At 45.3% G+C, this 24,676-nt stretch overlaps 1 protein-coding gene across 4 annotated transcripts in view; it reads left to right on the top strand.

The window, feature by feature from the left end:
* Positions 1-24,676, top strand: part of DCAF1 (DDB1 and CUL4 associated factor 1) — a 100,231-nt gene that overhangs the window by 64,135 nt on the left and 11,420 nt on the right. For all 4 annotated transcript variants that reach the window (XM_075939459.1, XM_075939457.1, XM_075939460.1 and 1 more), the window contains 3 exons: positions 37-141; positions 923-996; positions 3,916-4,020. In XM_075939459.1, the coding sequence (XP_075795574.1) occupies positions 37-141; positions 923-996; positions 3,916-4,020 (284 nt within the window). The remainder of the gene's footprint in view (positions 1-36; positions 142-922; positions 997-3,915; positions 4,021-24,676) is intronic.

Genomic DNA, 24,676 nt, shown 5'->3' with positions numbered 1-24,676 from the left:
GATTTCTCTTCCCCCCCCCCCCCACGCCCTTGTTAGCTATGTTGCAGGCTGATGATGAAGATGACTTACTGGAGGAGAGGATGAGAAGCCCCTTTGGGTCATCCTTCAGGACATTCAATGCAACGGACTACAAACCTATAGGTGAGGATGAAGGTGCAGTTGACGGGGATTGGTTTGTAAATTTGGTGCAGGCAGACTTAGATTTTTTTTTCCAACCTCATGTGGGTTAAACAAACTCTGCTTAATATACCCTGTTCCAGGCACAAATTTGTCTTCCACACTAGACTAGCTTGAGCTAGAATTTCTGCTCTGGTACGTGATTTTCCTCACTCATTCTGTGGCCCACAGTCACTGCTCTGGCTTTCCTCCCACGAAGTCAGACATGAATCTGAGAAATGGTGGTATGACATAGGCAGATATGGTGCAGCTTCATGAAAGATCCCATTTTCCTCCCCTACAGTCCCCTTTCCCACCAAGATTTGTTCCTACCTCTAGCTCAAATGTCTGTCAGTTCAGCTGCCAGCCCACAGTTCTCCGGGAGCGGAGCTCAGTGCAGCAGTAGCAGGAGTTAGTGAATATGGCCTCTGGCTTCCGCATGCTGAGATGAGAAAAGTTCTGTCCATGTCAGTCACTACCTCTCTGGAAGTTGAGAGGCCGACTTGGTCTCTCCCATGCACAGAAAACCCAGTAGCCATAGTTGGGTCGAGATGGGGCTGCTATGGAAATCAGTATGAGAACTGACCAGCTCAGTGTTTTCAGGTTAGAAATGTTCTCCGTTACTGGTTGAAATTAGGTAGATGTGCTGAACATGCTTTTGTTTTAGCTGTAGCTTCCTGTTCAGGTATGTCTGTATATTTGTATATTTGGCAAACACTGAATAACCTGTTGGTAACCATTAAGTTCACTTTGTGTTGTTTTCTAGCTACCATTGATGTAAAACGGAATATCTTTGATTTGTGCACGGACAGCAAGGATTGCTATTTGGCTGTCATTGAGGTAAAAGGATTTGAGTTAGTTGGGGAAGGCGTAAATACTTTAAATGCTTTAAAATAAACACCTATCATTATTGGAGCAGGAAATTCTGGAGTTCCTACTATCAGACCCTGATGTCTTATATACCAGTGCTTTGAGATAGATAGGAAAGTTGTGACCAGTTCCCTATACCCTGTCCCTCAAGCTTAAATCCAGAGCTGCCTCTGTATCTCTAAGGGGTAGCCATGTTAGTCTGTAACTTTAAAAACAATAAGTAGTCCTATGGCACATTGGAGACTAACAAAGGTATAGGATCATGACACTTCATGGGTGAGTCCACGTCCCCAGATGAGTTGGAGTGGAAATACAGAATCCAAGATCTATAGAATAGCAAAAACAGTTATTTGTCAATAGAGAGGTTACTCTTTTTGGTGTTTTATTTATATATATATATATATATATATATATATATATATATATATATATATATATATATATATATATATATAAAAATCTCTTGGATTCTGTATTTCTGCTCCAACTCATCTGACGAAGTGGGTTTCACCCACGAAATCTCATGATCCTGTATCTTTAGTCTGTAAGGTGCCACAGGACTTGCTCGTTGTATCTGTGTGTCTGGCATATGCAGATTTGGGGGACTTGTCAGAGCCCTTCACCTGCATTCCTCAAACATTGTCTGTCTGTCTGCCTTTAAAAGAAATATACTACAGAGGGAGGTGTCCTCCCTGCAAGCAGGGAGAAATAAATTTGCACTCTGTTTTTGTAGTCCTTTTGTTGTTGAAACTTGTGCAAAAAGGGGAATTATCTCTGGTGCACCTAGAGCTTTTATTTGGGCTTCCTGCCTTGTTTCTGCTTGGTGAGAAGGAAGCTATGGACTTGTTGAAGCTAGAGGCTTGATGCAGGAATTTCTGGGTAGAATTCTGTGGCCCGTGTGTGCAGGTCAGGCTAGATCAAGGGTTTTCGAAGTTGGGTTGTGGACCCAGCTGGGTAAGCCGCTGACAGGCCATGAGATCCTTTGTTTATTCATTGGCTATGGTTCACCATTTCCAGCCAAGGAGAGCTGCAAGGTGCCATGCCTTTTGGTGCTTAGCTAAACAAAACATTTTGCAGCCTGCCGGCAGTTTACCAGAGGGGCCCGTCACCCAACTTGGAAAACCTCTGGGCTAGATGGTCCCAATGATCCTTTTTGCCGTTAATCAATGAATCTAACTTGTAATGATCTGAGTTTCTCCGTTAACTTCCAGTGTTGGGGTGGCTAACAGGTTTCTGTTGGTTGTCTGTGTTTTTGTGAGCTGGTTATGGAGAAATAAAATCATTTCTTTCCCAGCTTGGAAGCAGTTTTAACTTTTGATCAGACTCTTGTCTCATGCTGCATACAGAGTCGCACCATAACACTAGCTTGGGGATTACTCTGCCATTCCTGACACACCAACGGGGCTCATGGGTAGGGGCACAAATAACAGCAATGGCAGCGTCCCAATACAGACTCTTAGGGTATCAGCAGTTGGCCTATAAGAATGGAGGGTTCAAATCCCACTCGAAACAAACCGCTTTGTTTTTAAAGCAGTAGTAATTGGCAGAGTTCAGGTGTTTATATCCTTCTGAAACTGGTGCTAACTTGCAACTTATCTCCCTTCCTCTAAGGAAATGACTTGCATGGGGTAGGGAGCCAGAGAAGTGGGGAATAAATGTAAAGGGCAGCTGTAATGCAGTTCAGGGAAAAGTGAACAGATCCACAGCTGGACATGATGGGGGAGCGTTGAATGGTCAAAATTGAAGGCTTATGAGTTATAAAATGTTGTGGTTGGAATGTTAGTTGGGAGTGGCATAGGTGCTAGTATCTCAAAGCCAAACCCTTTATGTTGCTCTTGAGGTAATTCCTACAGCATAACAGGAAAACATTAGAACTAATTACACTACGTATGTAAGTACAGGCAGTCCCCGAGTTACGCGGATCCGACTTACTTCAGATCCGCAGTTACGAACGGGGCCCTTCCTCTCCCTGGTCTCCAGCAGACCAGGGAGAGGAAGCAAAGCGGCGGAACACGCGGGCAGCGGACAGCCCAGACGCGTCTGGGCTGTCAGCTGGCCGCGTGCTCTGCGGCTCTGCTCTGCTCCCCCTCCCCCTGGTCTGCAGACCAGGGGGAGGGGGAGCAGAGCAGAGCAAAGCCGCGGAGCACGCGGCCAGCTGACAGCCCAGACGCGTCTGGGCTGTCAGCTGGCCACGTGTTCCGCCGCTTTGCTCTGGTCTGCTCTGCTCCCCCTCCCCCTGGTCTGCAGACCAGGGGGACGGACAGCAGAGCAGAGCAAAGCCGCGGAGCCCGAGGGCAGCAGGATAGCCACGGCGCGTCTGGGCTGTCCCGCTGCCCCCGTGCTCTGCGGCTTTGCTCCGGACGCCTGTGGTACAGCAGCTGGGGCGCTGCCGGTTGGTCCCGTAGCGCCGCTCTGGGTGCCACTGGACCAACCCAGCAGCACCCCAGCTGCTCTGCCCCAGGTGTCCCCAAGTCAGCAGCTGCTGAAAATGACCAGTGGCTGACTACAGGAAGCCCCTGCCCTGGGCTTCCTGGAATCAGCCGCTGATCAGTTTCAGCAGCAGCTGACTTGGGGATGCCTGGGGTTCTTAAGTTGAATCTGTATGTAAGTCAGAACTGGCGTCCAGATTCAGCCACTGTTGAAACTGATCAGTTTCAGCAGCAGCTGAATCTGGATGCCAGTTCCGACTTACATACAGATTCAACTTAAGAACAAACCTACAATCCCTATCTTGTACGTAACCCGGGGACTGCCTGTATATCAAATTAAAGATAGCCTGCCTTTTTGTTGTTTGTTCTTGGTTGTCACCTCTCTTCTGTAATGGAGATCGTGTTAAAGAAAGAAAACCCCCAAAACAGCACTTGGAATTGGCAATGCTTTCTTTTTCAGAATCAAGGCAGCATGGATGCCATGAACATGGATACAGTTTGCAGGCTATATGAGGTAGGCAGGCAGCGTTTGGCAGAAGATGAAGAGGATGAAGAGGAAGATCAGGTGAGTACTGTAGAGTCCTTTCAGTTGTTGTTGTCTAGGTGTAATCAAATTATTTCCAGTCTCAGCTGGAATGCTGGAGTTGCTGCTTATTTAAAATCTAGGATAGTGCTTTTTTCCCCCCTAGTTGTCTTTAATTTACTTTACATATTTCCAAATCTTTAGATTTAAGATTGGCTTTGTCATTCATGATTTGTAACCCTTGCATAAATAGGATATGGAACACACTATTGCACTGTGAAATTGCACAATGTTTCTGTGTAATAAAGATGTGTAAGAAATTTGGTAACATCTACAGGTTTATATTGGGATGTACTAATATCTGGTTTAAACTAACCATTTGACTTCTGGGTTTATTGTGTCTGACATTCTATAAAAGAGCTAAGAATTAGTATTACTCAGGATACAGTAGGTAATATGACTGTCTGCTTTGTTAGCACATTCTATAGTGGGTTTTCAGGAGATCTCTTGTTGGTGCCAGGCTTCATAGAAGAGCCAAACCCATTTTCCTTTGGACAAAGGAGAAGTGAAATGTATCCCAAAAGGTGTGGAATGGTTTGTCTTCTTTCTGGTGTTGGTATTGTGATACATTAATGTCTGCACCGTGGAAACATAGCTGACTTCTTTTTTCCCCTCTGTGTTGGTGTGGTGACTGGAGGTAAAAAGAAATTGATTTCTTCAGACTGCACAGAAAGCTAGAGTTTTGGTGTTCATTCCACTTTCTTAATCTCCTGTTGCTAGAATAAAACTGCTTTACTAGTCTTCCAAGGAACGTTTGATGGTAGCATCCATGGAGGAGATTGTATTTTCAGTCCAATCAGTGGATTTATGTGCTGTAATAATATTAGTAGTACCTCACATCACCTGTGCCAGTTAGATTGGGGGAGAGCTTTTCTTTCTCATTCCTGACAACACATTGATTCAAATGTTGTGTTAAAGGGCACTCACCTGCTTCAGTTAGAGGAAGGAATTCTCTTCTGTTCTTGGTCACAACACTAAAGGGGATGGATCTGGTTTTATTATTAGGCAAATATCATTCTCTTTTCCTAAATACAGGAAAACACTAATCTCAGATACTAGTAAGTGATAATGGTTAGTTGGTAGTCATTGACTTTTCAGTGGGAAATGTGTTTTGTGTGGTGCTTTAAATGAACTTCTGTTTGTGTAGCTGGGTCTCAGGCACGGTTTAAGTGTACTGAAAAGCTATCCTAAAGCGTCAGAAGTAAAAAAGCAGAACTGCTTCTTCATTTGGTGCTGTGGTATTGATTGCAGAATAAGAGCACATGGTTAATGTATGCAGTTATTGCTCTTGATTCTTTGCCCCTGGACTTTGGAAAAGTGACTGCATTTTAACAATCAGTTTTTGAGGCTGTCAACATCAATCTTGGGTACAAGGGAAATTAGTTTTAATGTAAACTATATGAAAGCTACGCAAATACTAGTCATTGCATATTTAGCACAATTTAAACCAGAAACCTACATCCTTTTTTGTTGCTGGCTGGTTATTCTTCATTGTTTCCCTGTGTTTGGTTCAGGACATAGATTTACAAGTTTATGGACTAGCAAAACACAGCTTTATATCTTCGGAAAAACTGACTGTATTAAGCTAGGAGGAGCAGAGAACCCCAGACCTTTCCCCTCACTTGCACTCCCTACCCTACATCTTCCTTATTTCGGGTGTGGGTGTGGGTGTTAAAGCTGGTCAGAAAAGTAACCTGTATCCTACTATATATCTAATATGAGTTAAAAGTTTGGGGTGCTTGCACAGTTCTGCGTTGCATAAGCCTTGACAAATCAGAAAGGTGCTTCCAAATTTCTCGTTGTTAGGTTTTCTCACTGAGTTCCTGTGAAACCCTCCAAAACAGGTTTATTCAGATTTTTAGCTTGAAAATTGAGGCACAGTATCCTCCCTATATAAAACTTGCATCTCCTTCCATGAGTTCTGGTCATGAATCATTTATTCTTAATCTGATTCACTAACTGTTCTAAGTAATGCTTTGGTATTAGATTGGTTGCTGCTTTTAGATAGCTCAGGTGGTTTGTTTGCTCTGGTATCCTGGATCTTCACTTCCAGGTCTTTTGCTTTCACATCTCTTTCTTCTGTGAATGGTCTGCCAGCAAGTTTCTCAGCTCTTGATTTGCATCCCCTTAGTGCTGGGAGGGAAGGAATTGAAGTTGTGCTGCTCATTTTGGCAATGCAGGTACCTCCCTCGTCCGGCACCCTCAGGACAAGAAGGGTATTTGCTAAACAGAGAAGGGTCCCTCCCAACATGGTCCATGCTACCCCTGACTAGGATTCCAGCCAAGCCCTGCTGCTGTCTACCCGGCCCTGGCTCCCCAGGCTGGAGCTCTGTGGCTGCTGCAGCTTCTGGGGCTGCCGGGGCTCCGAGGCTTCTGATACTGCTGGGATTGAGGCTCTGCGACTGCTGGGATTCTGTGAGAGTTGCGGGCCCCCCCACTACAGCCTGGCAGCAAGGACCAGAACTCTCTGCTGTGGCCCCCTCCCTCAACACAGGGCTCCTGGCTGAATTGCACCCCACCTCTTTTACTCCTGCCCTGCGACCTGACTGCCTTATACCTAGACTCTGTGGTCCAGGAACATCCATAATCCTGCTGGACCACAGAATCCTGGTTAAGTGAGGTACAACCTATAGTATTTGCAGCAAGTTATCTGCAATAGAAGTGTTGCTGGGTGGGAACTATAAGACAGACCATACTGGGTCAGACAAAAGGTCCATCCACTGTCTCTCAAACAGAGGCTAAGGACAACCTCCCTGCCCAGCCTGCCCAGTAGCTTTTGATGGACCTATCTTGCATGAATTTATCTAGCTCTTGATTTAATCATATTACAGTCTTGGCCTTCTCAATGTCCTCTGGCAAGGAGTTCCATGGGTTTACTGTGCTAAGTGCTTCCTTTTGTTTGTTTTTAAATCTACTGCTTATTAATTTCATTTGCTGACTCCTAGTCCTTGTGTTATCTGAACAAGTAAATAACTTTTCTTTATTTACTTTATCCACACCAGTCATGATTTTATAGACCTCTTTCATATCCCCCCTTAGTCATCTCTTTTCCAAGCTGAAAAGTCCGAGTTGTATTAATCTCTCTTCATATAGATACCATCCCATAACCTTAATTGCTTTTTTGCTCTTTTCTAAACTTTTTTCCAATGCCAAGATATTTTTTTAAGATGAAGCAACCACATCTGCACTCAGTAGTGTGTATAGAGGCATGAACATGTTCTCTGTCTTATTCTCTGTCCCTTTCTTAATGATTTCCAACATTGTTTGCTTTTTTGACTGCTGCTGCACATTGAGTGGATGTTTTCAGAGAACTATCCACAGTGACCCCAAGATCTCGCTCTTGAGTGGTAACAGCTGATTTGGTCCCAGTCATTTTATATGTATAGTTAGGGTTATGTTTTCCAATGTGTGTTCCTTGGCATTTATCCACACTGAATTTCATCTGTCATTTTGTTGTCCTGTCAGCTAGTTTGATGAGATCCTTTTGAAGCTTTTTGCAGTCTCCTTTAGACTTAACTATCTTGAGCAGTTCTGTGTCATCTGCAAATTTTGCTAACTCATTGTTACCCCCTTTCTCCAGATCATCCGTATGGATTCTTGGGGGACACCACTAGTTACTTCTCTCCATTCTGAAAACTGAACATTTTTTCCTACTTTGTTTATTCTTACTCTGTTTCCTTTCTTGTAACCGGTTATCAATCCATGAGAGGACCTTCCCTCTTATCCAATGACCACTTACCCACGATAACTTTTTGCCTTCAGATTTTGACATCCCAGCATGCAAGTCATCTAATGGTTCTGTTTTAGATGTTTGAGTATAGAATGACATTGTGAAATCAGTAAAATGAAGCTGTTAGCAGTTTTTGCAAGTCTCCATGGGGCGAGGATGGTGGTTGGAGCTGGGGGCAGACCAGCAGCGTCTGGAGCCAGCACAAGCTGGGACCCTGGCAGCTAACCCTGCTACGTCTCTGCATTTTAAATTAAGAGCCCAGTGGGCTCTTACTACATTTAAAATGCAGACCCGTAGCAGGGCTAGTGAGCAGCCCCCATCGACTAATTGAGTAGTCGATATAAATTCCATTGATTACTTGTTTACATGAACTGCAACTTAACATCCATAGCGAGCACAATTAATTAGCTATCTTACACACAGTGCCACTGCTGTAAATCCTCGAGTGTCTTTGGTATAAAATATTTGAAGTTAATGCTGCGGCATCTGAAGAATTTCTACCTAGGCTTTTCATTTTAGACTTCATGTTAAACCTCTAGAAAACTTCCTTGTTTTAGCTGAGGCAAACTCTTTAGAATATCAAGCCTAATTAAGCAAAACGAAGGTGAATCTTTTGGTACTGTGCTGTTAAGATATGTTGCCTTATTACAGGCTTCTCCTCCCGATCTCCCCTGTCCAGCCCTGCTTCTGGCGGCCAGTTCCCCCCCGCTCCCCACTGATCTCCCCCGGCCAGCACTGCTCCCCCTGATGACCCCCCCCAGCCAGCCCCGCTCCCCCCACTCCCTCCCAGCAGGCCAGTTCTCCCCTGCTTCTCCTCCCGATCTCCTCCGTCCAGCCCTGCTTCTGCCGGCCGGTCCCCCCATCTATCCCTCCCAGCCGGCCTATTTCTCCCGATCTCCCCATGCCAGCCCTGCTGCCCCCATCCAGCCCTGCTTCTGGAGGCTGGTTCTCCTGTCCTCCTCCTCCCGATCTCCCCCAGCCAGCCTCCCTTGCCCCCCGGCCAACCCTGCTTCCGGTGGCCTCTCTTTCTCCCCCCGCCCCCTCCTCCCGATCTCCACCGGACAGCCCCGCTGCCCCCAACCCTGCTTCCAGTGGCCTCTCTTTCTCCCCCCGCCCCCTCCTCCCGATCTCCACCGGACAGTCCCGCTGCCCCCAACCCTGCTTCCCGGTGGCCGGTTCTCCCTCCTCCCAGCCCACCTTGCTCCCCTCCTGGCAGCCACGCTGAGGCCCGGTACCGGCCCGCGGCACATAATTTGGGAAATGCTGCCTTATTACATTAAGTAAGGGAGAGATGAAAAAGGAAGGGAGTTTTGATGGCCATTTAAAGCAATAGTGAGATTGCAGGCTTTTTTTTTATGAAGACTTTTATAATGCATGTTTGATGCTATACATACATGAGGTCAGTTCCGTGTCTCACCAGTAGGTGGCTTTAACATTTTCTTTATTTAATATGGCCTCCGTTCTAACCTATTCCTCTCTGATTTGGGGCAGGATGTAAAAGTCTAGTCGACTATCTGATAAGCATTTGCTTATCAGATAGTCTTTTGACAAGCAGATATCCTCCCCCCTTTGCTGCCTCTGTCAGATGGAGGCAGCAAAAGGGTAGGGGGAAGGCGCACTTCAAAGTGGTTGCGGCTTTGAAACCCAAGGAGGTGTTTCAAAGGCGCAGCCACTGCACAGCTGATCCACAGATGCTTCTTCTGTGCCTTTCAAAGGGGCAGCCGTGGAGCCTGGGGTCAGCAGGGGATTCCCCAGCTGATCCCGGGCTCCGCGCGGCACTTTCCCGGAACCCCAGTTGATCCCGGGTCCCCAGCTGATCCTGGGTTCAGGGAAGTGCCGTGGGAAAGTCCCCTGCTGACCCAGGGCTCCATGGCTTTGAAATGCACAAGAGCCCTTCCGGGGGACTCGTGTGCCTATTTGAAATGCACAACGTGTGCAGCCTGTAGTCAGCGGGACTTCCTACTGGCCCCGGGCTGTAGGTGGAGTTCCGCATTCCTCCTACGAAATGTACAAGTGCCTATTGACTAGTGGATGTAAATTCCATCGTCTAGTCAGTTAACTGCATTTTACCATCCTTAATTTGGGGAAGTCAGGCACTTTTTCCCTGGAACGCTTCCATTCCCTCTTCCTGTTCCTTTGTTTCTTACGCTGGGAGTGTTGAAAAAGCCCAAGAGAATTAGGCACTCAGATCCCACTGAAATTCACTTAGAGCTGTGTGCCTGGTGTTCTTGGCCTCTTTAGAAAATTCTAAACTTACTGACTTTGGCCATTAGCATTTATTGTGTTTCAGTGTAAGCTCAGCGTAGTGGTGGCCCATCAGAAACCCTGGCCGTCTTACTTGCATAACATTTGCTTACTCACTCTATAGGCAAATAGAGTTTCGTGGGCAGGTGGCAGGCCCATTCCTGTAGGATCTTTGAGGTCCGGTTCCCCACTCTTCTCTGTGAGCACTTTATCACCTTGCCCTGTCTTGCTCCTTCAGGCTTCCCCACTCCCTGAGGATCTGACTGCACAAGTAATGGTGAAGTGGGCAGCTGGGCTGCGGATGTGGATGCTAAAGCCTCATCCTCTCCCTTCCCTGGATCATTACTCCTGCAGCAAGACACACAGCAGGAGTCTGAAAGAACTGATGCAGAGAGCAGTGGTTAGTCCAGGGGTGGGCAATAATTTTTGATAGGGGGGCCACTTGAAGAATTTGGTAAGTGGGCAAGGACCATATTCTTCCATGATATTAATGGAGAAGGAGCAAGGTCTGGGATGAAGGTTGGGTGTGGAAGGGAGTTCGGGATAGGGGATTGGGATGCTGGAGGTGGCCTGGGTACAGGAGAGGATTCTGACCTGGATGAGAGGTATATGAGGGGTTCCAGGGTCTGCGAGAGGATTTTGACCTGGATTAGGGGTGCAGGGGTTTGGGTTGTGACCTAGGGCAGGAGGGGGATTGGGGTGTAGGGTCTGGGCGGAGGTATGGATGCAGGAGAGGATTCTGACCTGTAGAAGGGGGTGCAGGGTTTGGGAGGGCATTATGGCCTGGGACAGAGGTTGGGGTGGGGTACAGAGGGGTTTGGTTTGTGACGAGGTGCAGGAGAGGGTAAGGTGCCAGGTGCAGGCTCTGGCTGAGAGGCACTTACCTTAGACTGCTCTTGGCCAGCAGCCCAGCAAGAACCTGAGGCAGGTTCCTTACCTGCTGCTCAAAGCATCTGGCTGCAGGGGCCATGTGCTCTCTGCGCACCATGCACCCCCTGGAACTGCCTGTGCATTACATGGGCCATGAGCATTGCCCAGGCAGTTCCCATTGGCCAGTTTCTGGTCAATAAGAACCATGATATTGTGAAGGGGGGGTGGGAGAGTGCACAAAGCTCCCACTACACCCTCTTGGGACATGCGGCGCACAGAGAGCATGTGGCCCCCACAGCCGGACAATTTGAGTGGAGTGCGAGGAAGCGGTAGGCAGGGAGCCTGCCCGAGGCTCCCTCTGGGTTGCAGGACAGTCGCCGGGCAGACCAAGTGGTTTGGTTGGCCAGATGCAGCCCATAGGCCATATTTTGCCTGGGTTAGTCAGTAAACCCACAGATGGGGCAGGGCTAGAGATTAGAGTCACAACATACTAGATGAATATGCCTGTGGTCTTGGCCCATCAATGTTTACTGACTAGTTACATAATTTTCAGTCTTCTTCCCTAGCATTCCACTTTCTGGGGCTTTTCTCTAAAATTTATGTATTTACAAGTAGCACTACAAAACTCTGGTTCGTTACACTTTTGGTTCTTTTTAATCCATTTAAAAACATTGTTTTGTCCAAGTAATACTTCCTGTAAGTGTTATCGCATGTAATATTTGGGGTATCCAACCACAGTTGCAGAAGTTTTGAGGGTCTCCCTTCTTAAACTGTCATGTTCACAGAGATTGCAGTCTTGAAGGGCAGGTTATGAAGCTTAGCAGGCTGTTACTGTTGCTAGGCAGCTCTTGAAATGTGGACTTTTTAATCATCAGCACTGAATGACTGTTTTTTCTTAGTCACCCTCCCACATTAGCATGTCTCTAATAGAAGGTTTTCTACATGGGAGCAGGGCTGTGTATAATTTGGTTTTTGCTTTTGTGTGATACATTCCTCAAATGACATTTCTGAACATTTTTATTTAGCTCCTGGAAATCCTGTTTGTGTAGATCTAAGGAAACGTTTGGAGGAAAGATCATTCTTCTTGTAATGTCTTGTTTAGCCGAAAGGGGAATGCTGTATGTCTTTTAGGGATGTGATCGTGTAGCCAGTAGGGATATTAAATTTCAATTCATAAGCTAGAAACACCAACCAATATATATTTTTTTTTCATGAACACCACCAAGGATTTTTTTTTTGGGGGGGGGGAGGTAGAAGTGCGCAGTGATGACCCAGCGTGTGTGGGTTAGTTGATAATGGGGGGAGGTGCAGTGGGGAACCCAGCGCAAGCGGGGACTACTTTAGTCCCCACTCACGCTGGGTCCTCACTGCGTACTTCTACCCCCCCCCCCCCCCAAAAAAAAAAAATCCTTGGTGGTGTTCATAAAAAAAAAATATTGGTTGGTGTTTCTCGGTCTTAAAAAGTTTAAGAAACACTGTTTTACAGTATGATGTAAAAATGTCTCTTGTAAGCTTTTGTAAATCTAGATTAGAGAGACTTGTTTTAGGTTTGCAGATTGGATCCTGTCAATGAAATGTCTCTTCTGCGCTAACTGAAATTGTAGCTGCAGGATTTTCAGGGCTTGTGACCGTTACACAGTATTATTTTTTATGATCATCTCGCATTCTGTCACCTGTGATTTCAGTTGTGTTGTGTGTATTTATGTAGGACTCTCTTCCTTCTGTTGAGAGCAAAAATCCTATGCTAAACCCATTGCTATTAGAGAGAGACCTGCAGTTGATCCTTGTTGAAAAACTTCCATCCAAATTGGCAGACATGTTTAAGAACCCACCAGTTATTTTTAAGTTGGTGGGAGTTGATGGATCTCATCTTGTAACAGGATCTTATAATTTTTCAAGATAAGGTTTAATATGATCTCTGCCTCTGGATGAACTGGATTATAGGACAATAGTTGCTGGGGAAGAGCTTTGCTGAATAGAGGCCTTGAATGGACGTTCTCATACATTTGGATCATATAGTCTAGTAGGACTGTCTTACACTAGACTACAGCCATGAAGCTAGCAATGGGATGGTTTTGATTAAAGACCTGTTTGTTGACAGTTGGGATTTTAAGGATGGCAACCTGTAAAATGGATATTTTATAGCAACATGGTTATCTTTACTATACAGGCAGTCCCCGGGTTACATGGATCCGATTTACATCAGATCCCTACTTACAAACAGGGTGAGGCAACCCCGCACTAGCTGCTTCCCCCCAGCAGACCAGGGAGATGCGAAGCTAGCGCCCCCCCTCCCCCAGCAGACCAGGGAGACGCGGAGCGGCTTTTCTCAGCAGACACCTCATCTTGAGAATAAAGGACTGAGGGAAGTGAGGTGTGGGAGAATAAAACTGAGCTCTGGAGAAATGTTTGGCTAGAGTTTCCCCGACAATATGTACCAGTTCCGACTTACATACAAATTCAACTTAAGAACAAACCTACAGTCCCTATCTTGTACTTAACCCGGGGACTGCCTGTATATTTGTGTGGCAACAAAGAATTCCTGTTAGTACTTGGTATGGATTGCAAGCACCCAGCTATGAACTATGCTGTAATTACAGAAGATGACAACCCTCTGGTATGAACAGAGGAAATTACTCTACTTGAGACTCTCAAACCTTTAGCTCTAATATCCTAGAATGCAGTTTCCCTGCTGAAAACCGAGGTGAAAAAATTAATTTTCAGTCTCAAAATCAAAGCTTGATGCCTCCAGCTAGCCCAGAAGTTATTCCTGCAATTCCAAAGCAGCTGTGATGTTAAAATTAAAAAAAAAAAGGGAAAAGATTTAAACCAAGAAATAAGGCAACATGATTCTCTCTATGGTAGGAAAGTAATACTGCTGCCAAATTGACAGTGTTTGCAAATGCTGCTGTTCTGGCATGACAGTGCCGGAGAGAGGGACTTATTTCAGAACATATGGGTAATAATTGAGTAGAGCCCTGTGCATGACTTTTTAATCCCGCTTCCACCCTGCAATACCCACTGCTGCCCCCAACAACTTCTGCTGCTCAGGCCGTGGGTTCTGAGGGACCTGCACGGTCCCAGTCCTTCTGCAGGACTCTGCACAAGTCACACGGACAGCTCTAATTCAGGAGGAGGAGGGAAGTAATGTAGTAGATTTATAGAGATTTCAGGGGTACAACCACATCTGCTGCTGAATCCCTGGTAGTACTACAGATTGAACTTCCCTTTTCCGGCACACTCTCTGGTCTGGCAACATCCATGGTCCAGCCTGATCTTATTGTGGATGTGGTCAAGTTTCCCTGCAGTTCCATAAGGTTTGTTTGCAGCCACCAGTCTTGGCTCTGTGTTCTGTGCTGTTACTTAGCTCTAATTTGCTCCTAAATGTCTTCTGAGTGCCCAGCGAGGCATGAAAGTGCTGGTAAGATACTGGATAATATTGACCTCTTGTGGTTTGCCAAAATCCCTGGTGCGGCACTGCTCGGGTCCCTAGGGTGCCAGACTAGAGAGGTTCGGCCTGTACTGGGTTCTCTAGTAAAGGAAGTCTCTGGATATAATTAGCATCTTGTTGCCCATTTACCAACTGTAGTAAGGTGTGCACTGACTGCCACGTGGCAGTTCCAATGCGTTCTCAATGAGGACAGTGATTTTCAGAACTGGGAGGAAATCTGTTGTTCCAGACAATTCTATACTGAATGCAAATGTTTCAGAATAGCAAGGAAATTTGGCAAGAGACCTGAAGTTTACTGTGCATCTCCTCCACATGGAACCCTAAGACACACGTGTTTATGTGGGAGGTAACGATCCGATTATGGAAGTCCAGAGAGCAGTGGCATTGTTGGATAGTGGTGTTTTGATATGCCCCATGCAGCTTGCTCAGTTTCCATCTGAGTTTCGTTTCTACATAAGGAGAAATGTACTCCTGTTGAGGTTTCCTAGCTGAGGGAGGGCAACAATTGGAGATGTTCCCATTCCCCAGATAAGAAGAGAACCTGTTCTGGTTTGGCTGTTTCCCCATCCCAGATCCACCCGGGATGGTTGTATTGATTTCTGCAGTGGTAAATTTTAACTTGTAATAAAGTTTATGTTTATGACTATAATATAAAACAAACCACTCTTCCTGGTGATGGAAAAATTGCCCTAACTGTCCTAGTTACAGACAGTTAAACAGAAACCATAGCTTTTTTAAATTGATTATTTTTAATGCTTTTATTTGTTTAAAAAAATTGATATGCAGACAAACTATATGGGTGCATGTGACCAAATGTATTTCATGGGTGACGCAAAGGATATTTATCATTAGATGCTGAACCATAACAGCAGGATGCCAATTTCTTTGAGGTTGGATTGATATTTCTGATGTGTTGTGTATCTTACTTATTAACAATACGTTATTGGGACCTCTTTATTGGGTTGTGGTTATTGTTAAACTGGCTAAGGATCCTCTTACAGGACACGAGAATAATTGTGTTTTATCTCTTCGCTCCATTTTTGCATCTGTGACATATTGTATGCTGTTTGCTGTGCTCCCTGTATTACGTCTGTCTGTGTCCTCTCCATCTGCCTAGAAGCCTATGGTAAGAATCCTTGCTCATTACATGTACTAACACACTTAGCCAGAGTTCTGTCTCTTTACCTGAATCTCATCATTTTAGGGATGTAAAATCCTGTTCAGTCATTTAACCTGTTAATTTAATCAGTTAACCAATTAAATGGGGGCAAGAGGAGGGGCTGCTGTGCAGGGCTCCCCCACAGCCAGGTTGGAAGGGTCCCTTCCTGTGGCAGGCCCTGTGGGACTGAAACAGCCCCTGTCTGTGGCTGCTCCAGCCCTAACATCCCTACATCATTTCACCCACAAAGAAGTTAAGCTCCAACACCAAACTATCAGTAAAGGTAAAAGCTGAGGGCTCTGATAATGCTTGGAGTGAATGTTACATGGAGGTAATAGGTATAAGGCCAGATTTGGGGTGAGGAGGGAAAAAGAGGGCAAAGTTTAGATAGGGAAATGTGGTGATGTCAGGATATGAATAAGACCCGAAATGGCTATTGATATCACTAAGCAATTGCTGCTAGGTAGTGTTTAGGGAAGCCAAAAAATGGGGCTGGGGAGGAAATCAGGTAGCAGCTCCAACAGCTGATAGCCAGAGGTGATCGCTCCTTGAATGTCGGTTCCAAAAGGATGTGAAGCTGAGAGAAAAGAGTAAGATGTCTCTGTGTAAGAATTGGGTAATCTTACCAAGGTAATTGAGAAAGGAACTGCCTTTAAAAAAAAAAAATCGGGGGGAATGTAATGCTCTAGAGTCCTAGAGAGAGGTTGGGCAAAAACCTTTGAAATTGAATCAGAAAAGAAATGTATAGCCCCTACCAGATAGTGGGAATGCATAAAGTAGGTAGTGACTGGCAGATGATTGAAGACTTCCTAAAGTGAGAATTAGGACTGGTGAGAAGTGAATTAAATATGAAAGACAAGGTTAAGGAAGCTGGAAAGGTTCCACCTCTATTTTATTCCTCTCGCCTCATGAGGTATAATTTCTAGGATGAGGTAATACTTGGAAGTCAGAAAACAACCCCCAACAGAGGCTGCACAACCAAGTTATACAATATAAAATACGGTTTATTTGGACTCCAAATTATTTCCTCACAGAGCAAAGAGAAGTGCACAAAAAACTATACTGAACAGAAGCTTATTTTGTAGTAATAGTTGAAATGGTTTCCAAGCCTAAACATAGATGTATGCATTATAATCCTCAAACTTAAGTTGTCTGAGAAATGCAAACCTAGCAGCAAGCATAAAAAAAGGTTGTAAGATCTTTGGATTTGATTTCAGCACCAGAATCCAGCCGGAGAGACTGCATCTTCCTCCTCCTCCCGCTGAGGAATCTCACTTTGGTTCTGGGCAGCTAATCATTGTGAAAGTGTTTCCAGACTTGAGACATTCTCACAGGAAAATATTGTGGAGAAAGTGGTTTTAGTAACATCAAAACAAATTGGTGCATGTTAGTCCTCATGCAGTCTTTACCTTCTATATGACCACTAAGCAACAAACATCTTTGGTACTAAAAGTTATCCAAACAGGTAGACACTAAGGGTGCGTCTACACTGCACTGTAACTCGAAATAAGATACGCAACTTGAGCTACGCAAGTTGTGTATCTTATTTCAATGCTGTTTCAAAATAGCTTATTTTGTCATTTGGTGCTGTCCTCAGTGCCAAATTTCAAAATAAAGCGCTATTCTGAAATGTCCCTTACTCCTCGTCAGAACGAGGTTTACAGGGACGTTAGAATAGCGATTTTCTGTGAAAACTGGGACAGCTATTTCGGGATACTCTGGTATCCCGAAATAGCGTTGCAGTATAGACGTAATCTAAGAAAAAATGGGAGAATGAGGGAAGCCTGACCCATTTTTATAAACTGAAGTACTTATTGTGGAGAAGAAGAGAATTCTAACTTTTGAAGTCTTGTTGTAATGTCACTTAATTTGCTAAGGTTCAGTAATGAAGGGATGACACACAAGGAGGTAAAGCACACTACAGCCCACACTATATAACGGAAAAATAGGAATAATAAATCCCAAAAGACTGAAATCTAACACACAGACCAGAATATGAAGTTCCTACAAGCTGCTGTATATTGGAGATGATGGGGGAAAGAATTCTTGTGATGGGTTTGGGTAAAGTGAAAGCACCTGGAATAGACTATTATGAACCAATCTTTTGAGTTTCAGTTTCTCTGAGTTTGTTGTTCTGACCAGACTCCTCATCAGTACATGAGGAGAATGGGAAGCTCTTTTCCTGAATGAAAGATATCTGCACCAGATCAGAGCCCATCAAATCTTTGCAAAAAGTCGGTGTCAAAGCATCTCTAGGTCTCCTTCTGCTCAACTGCCTTCCAGATACGGGGTATCAGACCCTCTTACCAATCTGTGTTAAAAGCTGCCTTTCCTGTGGGTGAAAACAATCTTGATAATGGGTCCCTTTTGTTTGTGGTGGCTCTAGAACAGGAGGGATTCAACAATGTAAAACTCCTTAATGACATGTCAGTCTAAGGGAGCCTGCCAGAGTGGGAGGTATAGAAAACATCTTGGGCCAGATTCTCAGCTAGTGTCGATCAGGTTAGCTCTATTGAAGTCAGTGGAGCTGTGCTGACCTCTATCCGCTTAGGATCTGGTCTGTACAGTGCATGTAGCTTTTCAGTTGGTGCTTGTCTGTGCTATGCAACTTTAATAGAATACAGGGCAGCTTCTGCTGCATATGATGGACTGCTTTGCATGCTTAAATTCTTTAAAACTTTGCAGCAGAGAAATGCCAAAACCCAACTTGACCCATAGTCTTAAAGGTCTGTGCGTACTCACATGGTACATAGAAACACTCAGGCTCCATAGCAGATCTGGACAAATAGCAGCCTAGAGGGGATGGGGACTACTGTCTTGTATCAGTAGTGCCTCTTGCAGAAACTGTTCCATGATTCAGCTCTGGTGTGTGGTGATGTGGCCCTGAGTTAGTCTTTCACGCGCTGTGTATTCAGTGGCTCAGGAGGGATGATATCCTATCCTCTTTCAGCTCTCCTCAGTCTAGGAACTTACATCAATGCGATTACAATCTGTCGCGGTCTAGGAGAAAGGTGATAGCCCTCTTACTGGGAAACCCAGGGACATTCCGTTGATGCAAGTTGACATCCACGGGGAGTTATACAGTTTTTGGAGACTCTTGTTGTCTTGGAGCCATGCTTGTCAGTTGTCACTGGGAAGCCATCCTGTGTAAGTGAATATCATGGCTGCCAATAGTTAAGTCTGAAATAGAACCAAATATTTAGAGTGGCATGTCTGTTTAGATGCATTTGTATGAATTCCTGACCCAAGCCAATGAATTAGGATTCATAGTAAGAAAATGAATACGCCATTTGGAGGCTGTGGCACAGCCGGGAGGGAGGTCTGTTGGAAGTGCATTTTCCCTCTCCTCTCTTTCCCATGTTTGCTCAATGTATAGACTTCATTTTCTGCATTGTTGGTAAGCGTGTGGTTTTTCAAAATCTGTTGGCTTTCTGGAGATGGCGCTTGGGGGGGAATGATACCATCTAGAAAACTCTTTGACTAGCTTCTTTTATGCTGAGATTTTGTCTATGCAGGGAAATACACTAGCGCAGCTGAATTGCCCCTGTATATCTCCCCGGGTATGTCTAGACTACATGGCTGCGTCAACGCAGCCATGTAGATAAGTTACTAGACATAGCAAAATGAAGCGGCGATTTAAATAATCGCTTTATTTACATAAAAATGGCCACTGCACTGTGCTGATGATCAGCTGATCAGCACAGCGGGGCAGTCTAGACACGCCACGGTCGACGAGGGAAGCCTTTGTCGACTGCTCCGGTATGCCTCATTTCACGTTTAATGAGGAGTACCGGAGCGGTCAACAAAGGCTTCCCTTGTCAACCGTGGCATGTGTAGACTGCCCCGCTGTGCCGATCAGCTGATCGTCGGCACAGTGTGGCGGCCATTTTTATGTAAATGAAGCAGCGATTATTTAAATTGCCGCTTAATTTTGCTATGTCTAGTAAACTCATCTACATGGCTCCGTCGACGGAGCCATGTAGTCTAGATATCCCTCTGCGTAGACACTTCAGTTTCAGAGTGTGTGTGTGTGTGTGTGTGTGTGTTTGTTTTCTGGTTTCACTTAATCTGTTTCCAGAGCAACATACGTAAAACTGGAAAAACTCACGCTTACTCCAGAATAACAGTGTCTATGCAGGGGGCTCTATAGGGAAAAACTGTAACAGTATAATTATAATGGTAAATTCCTAGTGTAGGCAACTCCAAAGTGTGATTCTCTTGTTACTAAATGCTTGTGTAAAACATTCGTTTCTTCCCCAAACTTTGTTTTTCATAGTGCATGGTAAGTGTTAGCTTTATATTCTGGGTATTTGGACTGGTACTACAAAAGGAGTAGTTTTGTTCTGGTGTATGAATGTATATTCTTTTTGATGCTCTTTGTGGCTCCCTTGCTCTGATAGGCCCCTCTGCAGAAATACGTTTTAAGATGATTTTGCCTTGAACCTTTGCTGTTTAATTCATCCCTTTTTAGTCCCACATTTTAAGTGTAGAGCTTCTCTTGTTTTCTTTATATTCTTCCTTTAAATCTGGCTGTGTGCAATACATCCCAGATCTCTCCATAATGTGTGTAAAAGCCAACTTGATTAATGTAGCTCATGCGTTAATCTCTTAATTCTTATCACAATCATGCAGGGGCACAGGGAGAAACAACACTGTTCATGATGGAGCATTTTCAGTGTAGTGGTTTAAAGGTGTTAACTGATTAGACAGATTTTCAAATAAGCCTGGGGCTTGGAAAAAAGTCTGAGACTCACCGAAAGGTTTACTTAAATATGCCAGCCTTTCTTTGAGAAGCTCTCGTGCTCCCACTGGGACTAGGATCAGAAGAGTTTGAGGAATGGATATTGGGACAAGGGACCAAGATGGGGGAAGACAGGACAGGCACAGGGATAGAATCAAGGAACTGAGGCAGAAGAGGGTGGGGAGTCAAGATTGTGAGAGGAACAATTTAAGTTTGTGCTCCCTAGAGCATTTTCCCCTCTGAATTATGAAATGGAGCCAAAGTATCTGTGAAACCCACTGGGAAAGGGTCCCTTTCTCATGCTGGTGCACATAGAGCAGGGGTGGGCAAGACAGCCTCTGCGGGCTGGATCCGGCCTGCCACGCTGGTTGATTCAGCCCATGGCCTCCTTCCTCCCCCTGCCAGAGGTGCGCAGGACCAGAGGGAATCACCAGCTGTTCAAAACAGCTGGAGGTGCCCCTGGCAGGGCGAAAGCAAGGGACTGCACACTCCCATGCCCCGAGACCTTAACTGGCCTGGGGGTGGAGGCAGCGCACAAAGTCTCCTGCTGCCAGGGGTGCACGGCACCCAGAGAGAACTGCCATCTGTTCAGAATAGCTAGTGGTTTTTTCTGGGGATCAGGGTGCAAAGACTTCACACACTCCCCCACCCCCAGGCCAGTCAGGCTGGACTCCTGACCCCGCCCCTTCTGCCTGAGGCCCTGCTCCCTCGGGGGCGGTCTAGGGGCTATTTCAGAAATTTGTGATGTCCCACCTCCCCCTTCAAAAATTATTGCCCACCTCTGACATAGAGGGTGACAACCTACTACCGCTATCAGTTACTCCATTAGCAAAAATAGTAAATTCAAAGGTGCCCCCCCTGCCAGTGACCATGTGGGGGTCAATATGATGCTGTGTGATAGAATTCCCCTCCCTCCATTTTTTTAAACCTAGTAAATCTCACAAGCCAGGATACAAAGCCAAACACTGAGACATTTGGAAATGTCAGAATAAAGGGTGCCTTTCTTTGGCCCTCTTGGGCGTGTGCATTATGACTAAGGCCTTATCAGTTTCACTGCTGTGAAAAACCTGTTATAGACCATGAAATTATCCCTGCCCTGCGAAATCGGATCTCCCCTGCTGCTCCCAGTTGCCATTCTGATGGACAGCAGTTGTCCTTCCCCTGCATGGCTGCTCTTGGCGGGGAGATCAGACCCATCTCCAGAGGCAAGGCAGAAATCAGGGTGATACCCCCCTCTCTTGTGTGCTGCAGCAGCCCAGGAGCTGAGCTTGGGATTTCTGTCCCTCCCCTGGCTCCTGCTGCAACACCCGGTCCAGACACCGAGCTTGTGGCTTCTGCTGGGCAGGGGGTTTTAGCTCCTAGCAGCAGCCTGCGCTCTGCCCCCTTTCTCCTGTTGCAGCTTAGAGCTTCCTCTCTGGCCCCATGAGCCACTGCAGCTGGGGTAGCCCAGGGAAGGGGTGCCTATCCCCCTAGACTGCCCAGATTCAGGCAGGGTAATCTGGTTGGGATTTCTTCCCTGGAGCTTATTCTTGGGCTGGAGCACCCATTTTTTTCTGGGGGGTTTTGAAATGGCCCGGGGCACCTGCCATAACCAATCTCTGGCATAGACTACAAAGTTTAGGAGTCCCTGATGAGGGTGTTCCCAACAGCATGGGGGAAGTCCTATCCACCTCCCAGAACCTACTCGAACTGCTGGGGCAGTGCTGCCTTCAGAGCCTGGCTCTGAAGGCAGCACAGAAGTCAGGATGGCAATTTTGGGGACCCCTTTACAATAACTTTGCAACCCCCCCATGATCCCATTTTGGATCAGGACCCCCACAATTACACCACCATGAAATTTCAGAGATAGATCCTGAAACTGAGGAAATTTAAAATCCTCTGGTTGAGAAATTGACCAGAATGGGCCTTGAATTTGGTAGGGCCCTAATTATGGCAGTTTTATTTACATAATCACATGCATAGCCATGGTTAGCCTGTCTCATTCAATGTACAGGATGGACTGTGCTTACTGAATGAGCTATTTGGTATTTTGTTTTCTTATTGTTCCATGTGTGGCCTTGTGCCCATTTGCTGCACACTGTCCAAACCCTGATCTGAAGACAGAGTTGTTAATTTCCCCATGAGTGTTGCTGTGGTGTCCATAGCTGTAATATAAGAGTGTTTCATAAATATTAATGGATTTGTTTTCACCCCACCCCTGTGAAGTGAGAAGGTATTATCCACATGTTACAGGTGGGGAATTGAGGCACAGAATCCACTCCTTTTGGTTGCCCAATTTGAGACACTTGGGACCAATTTTCATTGAACTTAGCATATTATAGCATTTTATATGTTCAAACGAGATCCTACTGATTTCCGTTGCACTTTGAGTGATCAGTACTTCTGCAGACGAGCCCTCGGGGTGTCACGTCAGACACCCAGAACACGAGGAATGTGCCATTAGTAATAGTGGTCACGTGTGGTGAATTTGGATCAAGTGACTTACCTGGCATAATTTAGGAACTTTGTGCCAGAGGCAGGGATAGTCCAGTTGGTTTAAAAACTACATATATGCTGAGGTTGTGTATGACGTCCTGTGTGATAGTGGGGCAGCTTGTTTTTCTTTATCTCCATGTTTGAGTTGGAAATACAGTAGCATCTCTGAAATTTGTACTAATGACTAAGGGATACCTTGTGAATCATTGAATTGCTCTCCTTGGCCTCTGAGGTAGGACAAGAAGCAATGGGCTTAAACTGCAGCAAGGGAGGTTTAGGTTGGACATCAGGGAAAACTTCCTCTGGAATAAATTGCCTAGGGAGGTTTGTGGAATCTCCATCCCTGGAGATATTTAAGAGCAGGTTGGACAGACACCTGTCAGGGATGATCTAGATGGTGCTTGGTCCTGCCGTAAGGGCAGGGGACTGGACTCAGTGACCTCTCAAGGTCCCTTCCAGTTCTATGAATTTTGGGAACTCATAAATCACAGTAATAATAATCCCTCTTCAGTCGCTTATTTTTGCAATCTGGTTTTCAGGGGTCAGTTACCAAAAAAAATTGTAAGATTTTAGTTTACTGCTTCTGAAATTAAGAAAAAACAGTATTGGCATTTAAATTGACATTTAGCTGGAGCTGAATATGGTGGATGCTGGAGCAGAAGACCAGCCTGATGGGACCTTTTTTATGGAGGGTGTGTGGTGTTAGACTAGCATGGGGCAGTAAGAGTGTTAAATGGCATGGAATCCTGTTTGGATTTTTGAACAACTGTAAATTGAAGTGTGCCATCTATGGGTGTTGGGGATATGGGATGCCGTCTATGGGTGTTGGTAGTACAGGATGCTGGATTTCTGGAGGGAGGGGCGTTTCTGTGAGCAGAATTCATGATGCTTTCAATTCTGATGCAGTCTGGTATCTTTGATTACAAACATGGATCTGCTTTTGCTAATGGACAGCTTTGTTAGGAAGCTGGTACTGCCATTGCCAGGGTAAGATTTTGCAGAGTTCCCCAATTTAGAGTGTGGTTTGTTTGTTATTTGAAACACTTTAGTTAAACTGATACAAACTCTTGTGTGGACACTCTGATTTCAGTTTAGCTTTAGTCAAAGGAACATGTTAACCAATCCTGAGATAAGTGCCCATGCGGGGATTTGCACCAGTTCTGTATGTAGACACGTTTTGGTAATGTTGGGCGTGGTCTCCTTTTACTGTCCCTTTTAATTACTACTTCAGCATGTTTCCTGTTCACCTTCTCACATAGTTAAGGCTAGGCTTGTCCACTACAGAGATCCTGCAGTGGTTTTTGTTGAAGCCAGATGAAGCCAACACTTTGCTATCAAATGTCAACAGAGAAGTGGGGAGCAGGCATTTTGTGCATGGATTAGAAGGGTCATAGAATAGAGTGGTTCTGGTTATGGGATCATAGACTAGAGTGGTTTTGGTTATGGGGAAAAGCGAAATCCCCATTTCTTTGTATATTGCAGTGGATTTCCCATGATAGCCTATGCAGGCTAACATATTTCTACCCCAGGAATGCTGAGGAGAAATGCTGGCACGTTGCTATGAAGGTGACATTCAGGCTAAGTGTTCTGCATTTGTAAACAGAACCCTTTCCTGCTTGAAGTTACTAAAGGAAGCAGCATTATCTAGTGGCCTGTGGCTTATGACTCCTGGTATTTTCCAATATGTCACTAACATGGTGGTTTATTTAGATTTATAGAGCAAAAAGAGACACGTGAATTTTGACAAGTAGGATTTTTCAAAGCAGCACAAGACCCCCTGCAAGTCAATGGCGTTTGTGCACGTAAGTCCCTTAGATGCTTTTAGAGGTCCCAACCTTAGGGCCCAGTTATTGAAGTTAAGCACTAAATCCCCATTTTAGGAACCTGTGTGGTGGCCGGCCTGCCTGCCTAAAGCATGTAACTACCCAGAATGGGTAATTGTAACGGGCTTAACCTAAATGTGAAATT

This window comes from Pelodiscus sinensis, chromosome 11 (assembly GCF_049634645.1).
Source record: "Pelodiscus sinensis isolate JC-2024 chromosome 11, ASM4963464v1, whole genome shotgun sequence".
Classification (NCBI taxonomy): Eukaryota; Metazoa; Chordata; order Testudines; family Trionychidae; genus Pelodiscus; species Pelodiscus sinensis.
This window is presented reverse-complemented; position numbering and strand designations above follow the sequence as displayed.